Source organism: Musca autumnalis, unplaced genomic scaffold (genome assembly GCF_047663935.1).
Source record: "Musca autumnalis isolate F117 unplaced genomic scaffold, ASM4766393v1 scaffold_1, whole genome shotgun sequence".
Lineage (NCBI taxonomy): Eukaryota > Metazoa > Arthropoda > Insecta > Diptera > Muscidae > Musca > Musca autumnalis.
In genome coordinates, this window is record NW_027411644.1 from 206,510,681 (window position 1) to 206,524,399 (window position 13,719).

Sequence of the window (13,719 nt, forward strand, 5' to 3'; positions counted from 1 at the left end):
GTTCTGAGACACACTTCACCTCTCATCTCACTCCTCGCGAATTTTGTTTACCCCATTAACGCTTATTTTTGAAATTCGCAAAAAAATGGGAGTAAATGGGGTGAACAAAATGCTTGAAGAGTGAAGTGAGATGTGGAGTGTGTCTCAGAACATACATGAATATGAAATGTGGCTGACTTCCGAAACTCCATTTGTTTCGAAAGTGTCTTAATGCGAAGTATTGTATTCACGGTTGCGCATTTGAAACGCAGAATACACTCAAAATAATTATTAGGTTGATAACTGTTGAATTAGATAGGTGAACGCATTTTTGTGACTTTTCGGAAGTCAGTCACTATTTGTGGTAGCTAAAGGAAAGATAAGCCAACTTTGGTTCTGACTTTTATCTGAGGACCACAATATATCCCTAATTTAAAGCTTTCAATTACTCTGTAGAAATGGCAATTTTACACAAATGTCTGAAGTTGCTTAATTTTAGGCTTTGGTGAAAGCTCGCATTTTTGAATATGCATTGTTTAGGCGACTAATTTGAAACGCAACGCAAACGTTAAATGTGATATGCCAATCAATAGTTAGTACTGAAAAATTCTTATTTATGTAATGTAAAAACAAATCACAATAATACTTCAAAGGCTCACTTACCTTCCATGCATTAACCTTTGGTGGAGGAGCAGCAACAAACTTTTTAGGCTGTGTAGCGGTAGGATTGGCGGCAGCATTGCCTCCAGCAGTATTATTTTGAGCTTGAGTTTCACCATCGCCAGTTTTAGCTTCGTTACCGCTGCTAGCATTTTCAGCACTAGCACTAGGTGAAGCATCTTTACGGGGTTCTTTTTGGCCGCCCTTGGGACCACCATTCGATTTGCGTGGACTACCATTACGTTGACGTTGTCTTGGAGGATATTTACGTTCGCCATCTTTATCGGTAACAGCATTTCCGCCAGCACCACCACCATTATTACCACCACGTTGACGTGGTCCTGATTTTGGACCTGCACCTTGGCCCCCCTGATTACCAGTAACATTACGGCCATCACGTAGTGGTTTTTCTTTGCGTGCCTTCTTACGATCACGACGAGAATTCGATACGACAGGAACAAAGTCACCATTGTCATCAACTTCGGAAGAGTTTTCAGCTGCAGTGTCCGTATTGACGGCAGCACGCTTTTCTCCAGCTACTGTGCCAGTAGTTAAAGCAGCTTCTTGATCAATATCATCACACCAGGACTTATTGGCTTTAAGTTCCGGTTGATTTTCTTTTTCGTCACGATTATTGGTTGTTACAGCAGCAGCAGCAGTAGCGGATTTTTCTTCCACTACTAGTGTAGGAACAGTAGCAGCAGCGACGGCCTTTTTGGCATCAACGTTTTGCAAAACATTTGCATACGAGCAACCGGTGGCACTGGCACTTGCAACAGTGGTAGCCGAAGCTACCGCTGCTGCTGTTGAAGTTTCTTCCTTGGATGACATAATAGGTTAGGTAGGGTGTTGTATACCCTACTTAGCTTCCAGAGTATAATAACGACGTCAAGCGTTATTTACTCCAGAATTCAGGCCGAGCAGACGCGGAAACTCTTTGATGCTTCCTTGCCTACTCCAACAACGACAAATGTTGTGTACTTCCTTTATCTGACACTTAAACACTCCAAAGGACTAGTACTAGAGCAGCAAATCCAAACTAAAAGGGAGGTGGGTGGAGAAAAAAAATAGATTAGTTTTACAAGATCATAATGTATTACAATATAAAGAGTACAACACATACAACAATGAAGACTCCACCACCTGTCTTGCTGACTCAACAGTGAAGACAACAGGAAAAAGGACCGGCTAGTTGGTCAATAGTCCTGCCCTGCAGTGTGCTTCTTCTTTTTGCTTTAAGGAATTATTTTATTCCCCCTCTCTCGTTTATTCCTACATGAATTTCGTCATTTTCATTCGTTTTGTTTTGTAATCCTTTCGTTTACTTCCTCCTAGTACTGCTTGGCTTTTGTTTATTTTCGACTGAAGACTTCCTTGATTTTTATTTCTTGGATAATCTCAATTCAATTCTTATTCAATATTTTCGTCGAAAGGTGTAGGTAGGTGGTCGTTGGGAGATGGACAGATATAATTTTTGTCTGTATGAATATTTCCTTGTTACACTCTAAACATCAATTGTACTGTACTTTATCACATTTATTGTCCACAAATCACTGGGAAACTTGAATTAAACTGAAATTTAAGGGAATATTGTTTCTATTTCTGCAAAAAGAAAAAAATTCCCATTCGACTTTTACAAAGTTGTTTAACGTAATATGAAGGAAAAATGTACTCTGCTTCTTCTCGCCTTCTTTACTTTTGGTTTGATGTGTGTTCTTCTTCCAACCACACGATGAGAGTTGTGTGTTTTTTTTGCGTTTGTGTGAGAAGAAGAACAAGATGTGAGGTTAGATTTGAGATTTTCTTTCAATGTTGTTCTCTGCCCCTTGCCCCACACACAGTCCAACAACTCAAACGACCAACGACAACGGCTAGCAAATAGGAACACAACGAAAAACACACAAAATGAATTGAAAGAAAAACAAACATATGTCACCCAATCAGCTGTTGTTGTGAATTTTCAAAGTAGGGGAAAAAGAAATTGTGCAATGACAATAAATCAGTGTTGTATTTTCATAACGGTTTTTTTGTAGTAACTAGCAACCTTAACCCTTATATGACAGCGGGAACATTCGGGATTTGTAAAGAGGCATTTCGTATAAAATGTTGAGCTTGATATCTGTTTGAAACCCGATATCGAAATATTTCGGATTTAGTCTTATGCTTGGTTTACATTTACGAAATCCACTCGATTTCAACTGTCACTTCTTTTGCGTATACGTCAAATGAAAACTCATCCGACAATCCTCATAAAAAGGGTTAACCCTGCAAAACAAGGCCTTAAGGCCAGAACAGAACAAATTTGCAAATCCGCCTGCGTTCTCCATTAGGAGGCTCTGGCATTCCTTTATAATTTGACATTTGGGAAGCAAGCAAAGCAAGCGACGTTTGATTCTGTTCTAGCCTTTAGAGGTATTCAACAGAGGCTTAAGCCGCTTTTACATCTAACATGTTTTAAAAAACTTGCATTATTTAAATTAGTCCTGTTCGATACCTTTCGCAAGTAAAAAGTATTTGCAAGTACTTCTCAGTTATCTTTTACTGAAAAAGTTTGTTATCGAACAGCATTTTGTAAAAGTTCCGCATCTTTATGACGTCCATAAAATGACAAAAATTCCCAAACAAATATATAGGTCGTCAAAATCGGTTGGAAAAACACTATCTGTTGTATTTTTTCATATATTTCTGCGAACTCGTTTTCCTGGTAAAAATTCTGTAATGGGTACTTTACACGATATGTTTTTTACATCTGGGTTGTCACTTTTTATATACAAAATGTATATGCAAAGTGACAACAAATATGTAAAATAACATAATGTGTAAAGTACCCATAACTATTGAACGGATAGATTTATTTTCATAATTCTTGCCAGATAACACAATCAATCGTTTACTCTTTTTAGGCAAAACCAAACAACAACAAAATACACGTATTTCAAATTTGAAATACATGTAGGTATTTTGTTTTGAATCAACACGCACTAATTAAGGTTTTGCATTTTCATTAAAATATGAGTGTTTTTATATCTTTATATATAACAAAAATTGTCAAACCCCAATAAATTAACAATAAAAATACAAAAAAGCCATGGTAGAACAAGAAAAGGTAGCAGCAATACCCAGCTGACTGAACTGGGTTGTAGTGTTAGTGTCAAATTCCATTCGACATTTTATGTATTTATTTCTATGTTCGATGTATATTAGGGATATATATTTTTGAAGAACAAATTTATTCATCAGAAAAAAAACTATTTCCCATAAAGACGGCTTCATATCATTGACATGTAACCTCCTCCAGGTCCGAACGACATGCCGCACACTAAACCACAGCTTATAGAGGCGGTACAATATTTGTTAATATGTGTGGAATTTTGTTAAACTTGAAAAGAATAAAGCCCTAATAAACATATGCTTTTTTGTTTTCAAAAGCAAATGATTGAAACAGCTTCTCTTTTTTCAATGAATTACCAGCGACCCGAATCATTTTTGCAAGTATTCTACTTTCTGCGAGAAATTATGCATTTAGTGGAATGATATGGAAACATTCAAATTGAAAATCTAACGAGTTTTCATTCATGTTTTCCAAAATATTCAATCAAATGTGAAAAATTATTAGTTTTTTAAATTCCAATAATTTATAGACATTTCCTTGTTTTGTTTACATTTACGTTGACACTAAGGTTTACAAACAAAAACAAATTCCTTTGTGGTTGTTGTTCGAGTTGTATTTGTTGTAGTATTAACTTTACCTTGTATTTGTTCTACCATGCAAAAAAGCAAAAAAAAAATGAAGAAAATGCCAATATAATTAAAATTCGTTCAAAAATAAAAAAAAAAAATCTCCTTGGGATTTTATAAAACTCATACAGTGGGGTTACTGAAAGTAATGCAACCTGAAATGAAAAATTTAATCGTTGATAACTTCGAAACTAGTTGAGTTTTTTTTAGCAATTCAAAATATAATTTTGTATGCTGAAAGTTCTATTTAAGATGGCATAGAAAAATATTCCGTTTCCAGTGCCGTTATACTAAAATTTTACTGGAAAACAAAAAATGGGCATTTTTAAATTCAGCATTTAAAATGGATGCACCACAATAAACTATAAAAAATTTTCAAACATTCTCAAGGCATTGTTAATAATGTTTCTAATAACCATTTTTAAAGAATAGTGCGAAAACTTTTGTTCCATGCCCTGATTCTTTCCTCTATCAGGGCAATTAAGGCTAGTCTAAGCCAAATTGCCTACAAAAGTACACTAAATAAATCATTCCAAAATTACGCCAGGACATCATTCTGTTGGAATCAACGACAAAACTACTGAAAACGATAGGGAACCACTTACTCCACCACTCTAATTACTAAAATGGCATAAAAAGCCAACAATTTGGACATTATTAATCAATTATTGTGGTGCATCATTTTAAATGCTCAATTTAATTTTTTGATAATGACGATTTTTAAGCATTTTTTAAAAAATAACTTTTTTCTCTAAAACGTTTGGTTTTCCAGTAATCGGGCCTTCTTTTATAAATGCCGAAAGCTTGGAAGGGTAATAATAACTGTGTTTTCTTACATGACAATCGCTTGGTTTTTGTTGAAGAAAATTCTCTTACTATATTCCTAGCAAATCCCGGAATGAACGTAACATATATGATTAAATGTTTACCGTATATTTAAATTTTTCATGAAAAGTCGATTTTTTCTGAATTGCTTGCGTTTTAGGCCATTTGGAAATAAAATGAATGGAACGAATTAAACTTTATAATTATTGGAATTATAGATATCATAGGCGTGGAATGATAGATAACAGACAATACTATAACAAAATGCAAAAAACCATACAAAAATATGCGAAAATACCCGAGTTTTACGTCAATTTTTGCAACCATTTTGTGGCGTTTAAACGACCAGTGGGTTAAAATGCCCATTTTTTGTTTTACGGTAAAATTTTAGTACAATGGTACATTAAATGGGATATTCTGCTATGCCATCTTGAAGACACCCTTTCAGCATACGAAATTATATTTTGTCTTGTTAACAAATTTCTACTCGTTTCGAAGTTATCAACGATTACATTTTTTATTTCAGGTTGCATCATACCTCATATACCTAAAAATTGCTATTAGTGCAAAAAAGCTTTAATTAGCATGGGAAACGGTATGAAGAAAACACATTTTTACCCATGTAATTTCAATAAATTTAAAAAAGTGTTAAACGAACGGAATGTGTGCAAAAGTATATATGGGCTGAAAGAGGACACTTTCGAGCATCTTTCCATTGGTATTCGACCAAACCCTGTTCCATGTTGTTCCCTAAAAGCTCTAGTCCACTTAAGTTGAAATTTCACTAAAATTTAGTACCTGAGGAAAAATGGTAACTTATTAAAACATTTCTTAATGACAACAACCCAACCTACCTAACAAAAAATGAGCACAACATATGTATATTATAGTTTCCGAGAAATAGTTATTTTTTCTCCAGAAATTTGCAAAAATTAAGTATTTTCCTAAATTGGGAAACATTTCCGTCCACACTATCCATTATTTTGAGGGTTAGGGAAAACCTGGGTGCCACCGTGGTGCAATGGTATGCACACCCGCCTTGCCGTGGTGCAATGGCATGCACAAGTCCCTTGTCCCTCCTGGGATCTTTGTGGAACAATTATATTATAGGGAAAACCCCCGCCAAATTCCTGTGGGGTGCTCAAATGCGGACAAAACAAAGAATCTGCTACACTAAAAAAGGTAGAGCTACATCAGTAATTAAATAATTCGTTTTGCACGTGAATGCTATAGCTATACCATAAAAATTATGCTATAGCATTCAGCTGCGAGAACGTGTTAACAAAGACATACAACTGTAAAGATAAGATATAATGCATGCAAGAAAAAATGTTTATGAAACAATGTATAGAAATATGACCCTTAGCAGAAACAATGCAGGTTGCAGGTAATTTAAAAACACAATATAGGAGGAACATTTCAGGTAATGGTATCAGAAACCAAATTTATAAATTCAAGGATCTATTACAGAAGAATTCCATATCAATTGGATCGTTAAATTCGGTAAAATACGTACCGAATTTAATAATCGCTTCCTGAAAAAATCTCAGCGTGCATTTATCGGCGTCCAAGAAGATACACTCGCGATCATCAGAATAGGTTTCAATCAAATAAAATTTAAAAATTGTACTACTCATGCAAATAATGCGCACTTTTTCGGTTTAGTTTTATAAAATGGAACATTCTGATAAATCCTACAACAAATTTGACCCGATTTATTAGGAACGTGGGTTCAATTCTCAACCTTGGAAAAGTTACCAAGAACTTTCAGATAAAATCAAAAAAATATTCCAACAAAAAACGTTTTATAAACCTGCTTTAAATGACTTTTTGATTTCGTTAGATCTCTTCTGAGCTTCGAAAATTGTCTGCAAGCATATACCAGGTGTTAGCCATATTATTAGAATCGATAAATTAGAAAGGTCATTGAAAATATTTGGCATTTTAGCTCAAGTTTCATTTTTAACTATCCTTGAAGTACAAATTTAAGTATTATCATGCCCACAAATCCACCATAGTTGACCAAATGTATCATAAATGTACGACATTAACGTAGAAAATTGTAAATCAAATTTAACACAAATTAAACACATAGTATAGGACGCTCAATTTATCACATAGTATAGGACGCTCAAAAACTAAATAGTATGGATCTGTAAAACGAACCCATCCGAAGATACATTAACATTTAAAAAGAAAAAATTTAAACCTATTCAGATGATCGCGGGTGTATATTATTAAAAGAAGAACTTCAACGCTTTCTAGGATCTCAGGATTTATAATCTGACACTAATTTTGTGGTTTTAATAAAGTACAACACCTAAAAATGCAAAGAAATAAGCATGGGTCCCCTTTAACGAGCTATATAGTAGTCTGACTTTAAATAACGGCATTTATCACCAAAAAATTATTATTTGTTTCTCTAAAATACATCTCAGACACCCAGAGACATTCGACAAAACCACAAATTTTGCTGCTATTTCCTTATGGTGTATGTAAACATTTGACCCTATCATTTATTGTTTTTTTAATTTTCTGTTATTTGAATTATGGAATATACTTTTGTGGTATTAAATATTGTTTATTAGTGAGAAAAAATAAAACTGTGTACTTGGAATTTCATAAAAATCATAACTTAGATGCAGTTTACACTATCTACCAATGTCATCTGGCATGAAATTTTCCATCGTTATACAGTCGTCATTGTGCGCAATATTGGGGATTTTCCTTACGCCATTTACTTTTTGAGATCCTACCAGCAAAAATGCAATGAAATTACGCCTCCACATTGTCTTTGTGGGTAGATATTTAATATTTTTATTTCGTCTCATATGACATTGATGGCTAGTGTAAACACCACTTTACCCTATAACACGAAATTTATTGGGTGTATGTAAACATTTGTCCCTGACTGTATTTTTTAGCAATAAAAAGATATGCTGTTTCGGATGAAAAAAATAAGCAAAAAGTTCCATAGTTTTCTTGGAAAAAAAATTATGAAAATTTGCTTTTATTGGGCTTTACAACTGGGGGTCATTCCTTAGTGCATATAATTCGCAGCAGTTCTACTTATTTCAAACCGATCCGATGTTAGTCCTAATCTAAATTTTTTCTCTGAAATGACTATGCTAGTACAGTTAGACAACTAAATAATTGAAAAAACCAAACTGAAAATCCAATTGATAATTCCCTTCGCCGGGATGAAATCATGATATTGGTAGCCATCAGTAAAATTTTGCAGGCTGTCAGTGCGTTTTGTAAACATTACTCTCAAAGTTAATGATGAAGTTAAGACAATGGGGGAATACTAAACAATCATAAACCAAAAACTGTAATAAAACAAGTAAGAACAGACTATAGTCGGACGGGGCCGACCATGTGATACCCTATACCACTATCCCTGTGCACTAGCTTTCCGGGCTAGCTGTTATAAGATGTGCATTAGAAATTTTACCAATTTTCACACAAAAGTTTTGATCAATTTAACCCGCTAAATATTATCCGATCATACCGTTGACTTGCACGCTACTTCTTCATCTCAAACCAAAACTACGTTTAAAATTTCGGACTATTATTGCGACCTACAGAGCGGCTACAAAATCGAGCAAAAATTTTGTTTTTGGTCCATTTCATCCCTTTAACATTTCACGATCATCGCCAAAAACTAATCAGTTCTATTCTGGTCCAAACCCGACCTCCATACTAAATTTCGTGACAATCGGTCCATAATTGCGGCCTCTAGCTTGATTACAATTTTTAATGGACGGACAGACGGACGGACGGACGGACGGACACACATCGCTAAATCGCTTTATCTCGTCGAGATATGAAGTTTGGTATACCACATGAGGGGTCTACGACGAATATTTCGCGGCGTTACATGAATTTTTGGGAAAACAAACTTATTATACCCTTTTCCACATTGTGGTATAGGGTATAAATACATACTAATTTTTAATTTACGGCAACAAATTATATAAAAATATGTGAGCAAAGGCTATAGTCGGGGCGGAGCTGACTGTGTGATACCCTACATAAGTTTTCAGTAGTAAACATTTCTTTTGGGGCCTTTCTAGCGAATTAGTTGAGGCCAACTAAATCAAAATAATTAATAATTTTATATACATATATCTGCTGTCGACAATCTACTTGGTAATGCTTTGATATTTGTCATTTTCTTCTTCCATTGATAGGGTTTGCTTTAGAAGCGGAAATATTACCATACGAATAAAAAGTTTATTTTTCCTCCACATTAGTTTTTTACCCAGTTCCAGCCCTGTATATTATATGACCATCATGAAAATTATTAACCTTCTTACTCTTTGGTACCCCCATCAGCCCCCAAAATTTCTTGACGATCCGATCAAAATTGCGACATGTAGCGTCATTACAAAAGAATGGGATGTATTATCGACTATTGCGATATCTAAGCTGCTTGACCTCCTACGCCAACCTACTTTCCATTGTTGTAAAAGTGATGTTTACCACTTTCATTCTCTGTTATTAGAATGGGAGACATTCGCATTAGAAATAAACCTTGACTACTTTTTCTCCACTAAAATCATCAAAATCCTAGAGCTGGAAAAAAATCAATGGCACTATCGATAAAATCGATTATTTTTTAAAAATTAAATATCGATAGATAGTTTTGCCTATCGATATTATCGGAACAAAAATCCCAAACCTAAAATTCATTGAAATAAATGGAAATTTCGCTGCTTTTCGGTTTTGTGTGTGTGAGAAAGTAAGTCCGTAGTTACACGTACACATATTTCGGAAAAGTAAAATGCATTTTTTTAATCTATATATATAAAAGAGCAGTGAGGTGAGGTATTCACTGACTGATTCATCAACGCCCAGACGAAACCGCTGAAGCTAGAAAGTTGAAATTTTGGGTGTAGGTTGCTGTTGGTGTGTAGGGGTGAGATAAGGCTGGGTTTTTGGAAATTCGACCTAGAAGTGTACGAAAAGTACTAAAAGGTACTAAATACGGTACCCTTTGTATTAGGCAAACGGGAAGAGCTAGAATTCTCAAATTTGGAATGAGGGTAACTGATGGAGAGCTAGAAAGATGTACCAAAGGGTTTTTGGAAATTCGACCTCTAAGTGTACGAAAAGTACTAAAATTTACAAAATTTAGTACCAATTGTATATTTTGAACGGATATAGCTAGAATCATGGAATTTGGTATGGAAATCAAGGTTGGGAAGTGGTGTCGATATAAGGAAATGGTTTTGGAAATTTTTACATATGCGTATGGAAAGTACTAAATGGTACTAAATTTAGTACAACTTGGATTTGGGTGAACGGATAAAGCTGGAAACCTGAAATTTGGGATTAAGATTACTGTTGAAGTGTATGATTGAGACATGAGCGTGATTTTGGAAATTCGTACTTATGTGTACGAAAATTACTAAATCGTACTAAATTTAGTACAATTTGGATTTGGGTGAACGGATAGAGCTGGAATCCTGAAATTTGGAATTAAGATTACTGTTGAAGTGTAGGATTGAGACATGAGGGTGATTTTGGAAATTCGTACTTATGTGTACGAAAAGTACTAAATTTAGTACAATTTGGATTTGTGTGAACGGATATAGCTGGAATCCTGAAATTTGAAATTAGGGTCAATTGTGGAGAGTAACAAAGAAAGGTTTTTGGAAATTCGAACTATAAGTGCACGAATTGTACTAAATGGTACAAAATTTAGTACAATTTGGATTTGGGTGAACGGATAGAACTGGAATACAAACATTTTGAATGAGGGTCACTGATGAAGAGTAACAATGAAAGGTTTTTGGAAATTCGAACTATAAGGGTACCAAAAGTACTAAATGGTACTAAATTTTGTACAATTTTAATTTGGGTGAACGGATTGAGCTGGAATACAGACATTTGGAATGAGGGTCACTGATGAAGAGTAACAATGTAAGGTTTTTGTAAAGGTTTTATAAGTGTACGAAAAGAACTAAATGGTACTAAATTTAGTACAATTTGGATTTGGGTGAACGGATAGAGTTGGAATCCTGAAAATTGAAATTAGGGTCGCTGATGGAGAGTAACAAAGAAAGGTTTTTGGAAATTCGAACTACAAGTGCACGAAAAGTTCTTAATGGTACTAAATTTAGTACAATTTGGATTTGGGTGAACGGATTGAGCTGGAATCCTGAAATTTGTAATGAGGGTCACTGATGGAGAGTAACAAAGAAAGGTTTTTAGAAATTCGAACTATAAATGCACGAAAAGTACTAAATGGTACTAAATTTAGTACAATTTGGATTTGGGTGAACGGATAGAGCTGGAATCCTGAAATTTGGAATGAGGATCACTGATGAAGAGTAAAAATGAAAGTTGTTGGAATTCGAACTATAAGAGTACGAAAAGTAATAAATGGTACTAAATTTAGTACAATTTGGGTTTGGGTGAACGAATAGAGCTGGAATACTGAAATTTGGAATTAGGGTCGCTGATGGAGAGTAACAAAGAAAGGTTTTTGGAAATTCGAACTACAAGTGCACGAAAAGTTCTTAATGGTACTAAATTTAGTACAATTTGGATTTGGGTGAACGGATTGAGCTGGAATCCTGAAATTTGTAATGAGGGTAACTGATGGAGAGTAAAAAGAAAGGTTTTTGGAAATTCGAATTAAAAGTATACGAAAAGTACTAAATAGTACTAAATAGTACTAAATATAGTACAATTTGGATATGGGTTAACGAATAGGACCGGAATCCTGAAATTTGGAATGGGGGTCACTGATGAAGAGTAAAAAAGAAGTACCAAAGGTCGAAAAGTCCTAAATATTAGTGAGTTTAGTATGATTTGGATTTGAAGAGCTGGAATCCTAAAATTTGGAATTAAGATTGTTGTTGGAATATAGATTTGAGATATGGAGGTAGCTTTAGAAAATCGTACTAATGTGCACGAAGAACAATTTGTATTTGCGTAAACAGATTACTGTTGGAGTGCAGGATTGAGATAGTTTTGGAAATTCGTTCTTATAGAAAAGTGCTAAATGGAACTACATTGGCTATAAATTGGGTTTAGGTGAACGGATAGAGCTGAGATATGAAAGTACATTTTGGAAATTCGGGTAGAACTGGAATTTTGAAATTCGGCATTAAATTAGCGATTGGTGTTTTGAGTGGAGGTAGGGAGGAGGTTTTGAAAATTCGTACTTATTTATACAAAAAGTACTAACTAGTACTATAATGGGTTTCAGAGGAACGGATAAAGCTGGAAAAGTGAATTGGGGTTAGGATATAAGTTGAATATAAGGAAGTAATTTTTGAAAGTTGGGTAACATGTTGGTACCAAAACCATTTTGGCATTGTGTAAACAGTTAAGGTTCTAAATTTGGTGTTGGGTGTAGGAACAAAGCTGGGATTATATAATTTGGAAATATGCTATTTGTACAAAAAATACGAAATGGAAAAATATTTGTTATGAAGATCACTCTAAAATTAGAGACAAAGTTCTGAGTTTGAAAAATTGTACTGAATATTGTTCCATTGATTTGATGTTTACGCCAAGGCGTTTCTAAATAGTGTACTGAAATTAAGTAGTCAAACGTGAAGTATATTTTCAAAAATGTTTTTGTTCTGACCGCCTTGGTATGTTAACTTGAAAACGTGATCCAATGCGACAATTTTGTTAACTAGAAGTTATTTACCCCCTGATAATAAAAAAACCTAAATTGAAATGCCTCCAAAAATTTTCAGTTATATACGGAGGACATACCCGTGCACATTAAGTAAAATTTTTTTGTAAAAAAGTTTTTCTAACCTTTCATGCCACAAATTCCGAATTTCAGTTGGAAAATGTGCCGAAGATCTTCAAAATATTCTAAATCTTCAAAATATCTCTTCAAATAAACTTGGATTGAAGTGGAAATTTTTTAAATTAAACTTTTATATCCTCTGAGTATTCAAGGTCCAAATTTAAAGAAAATTGGACAATATAGATTTGTTCTCCTTTTAAAATACACTAAGTCGATAGGCACCGTTATATGGGGATATACGAAAAAGTGGATTTTCATGACCATTTTGAATGCCGAAATTTTAACGGGCCTATTTGGGTTCTGGGCGAAACCGCTAAAGCTAGAACATTGCATTGAAATGTGCGGGATTGTTGTTGTGGGGGGGTGAAATAAAGTTTAGTGTTTGGAAATTCGTACTGGAAGGGAATGCTGTGTTAGTGAAGGGTTAAAACCTGGAGTCAAATCTAAAATTTGCAATATGATACGTAGTTTTGGAAATTCGATATAAAAAATATGGTAGTTAGGTAGGGATGCGATTCGGCAATTTTTTTATTTTTGTTTTTTTTTTTGTAAATTCTGACTACAATCGAAAAAATATTGGTAATAAAATAGGTCTTAGTACAACAGAATCTCCAGTATTCACAATTCCCGTATTAAATATTGCTTATATATATTTTTTCCTTTCCGCATACGAAGTAGCGGGCATTTGCTAGTATTTTTATAAAATATAAGCAATTGTTTTTTCTCCTTTACATTTC

The 13,719-nt window shown here is 34.3% G+C and overlaps 1 protein-coding gene across 5 annotated transcripts in view; it reads right to left on the bottom strand.

The window, feature by feature from the left end:
* The window catches only part of larp (La related protein), a 101,741-nt gene that overhangs the window by 85,310 nt on the left and 2,712 nt on the right, over nt 1-13,719 (bottom strand). The window contains exons 1-3 of one of the 5 annotated variants that reach the window (XM_073959935.1): nt 2,312-2,541; nt 1,763-2,241; nt 643-1,678 (exon numbers count right to left, since the gene is read on the bottom strand). In XM_073959935.1, coding sequence (XP_073816036.1) covers nt 643-1,470 — 828 coding nt within the window. In that variant the 5' untranslated portion in view covers nt 1,471-1,678; nt 1,763-2,241; nt 2,312-2,541. Of the gene's footprint in view, nt 1-642; nt 1,679-1,762; nt 2,552-13,719 lie in introns of those variants that run through there. The other 4 variants (XM_073959937.1, XM_073959936.1, XM_073959934.1 and 1 more) reach the window with 4 other exon arrangements.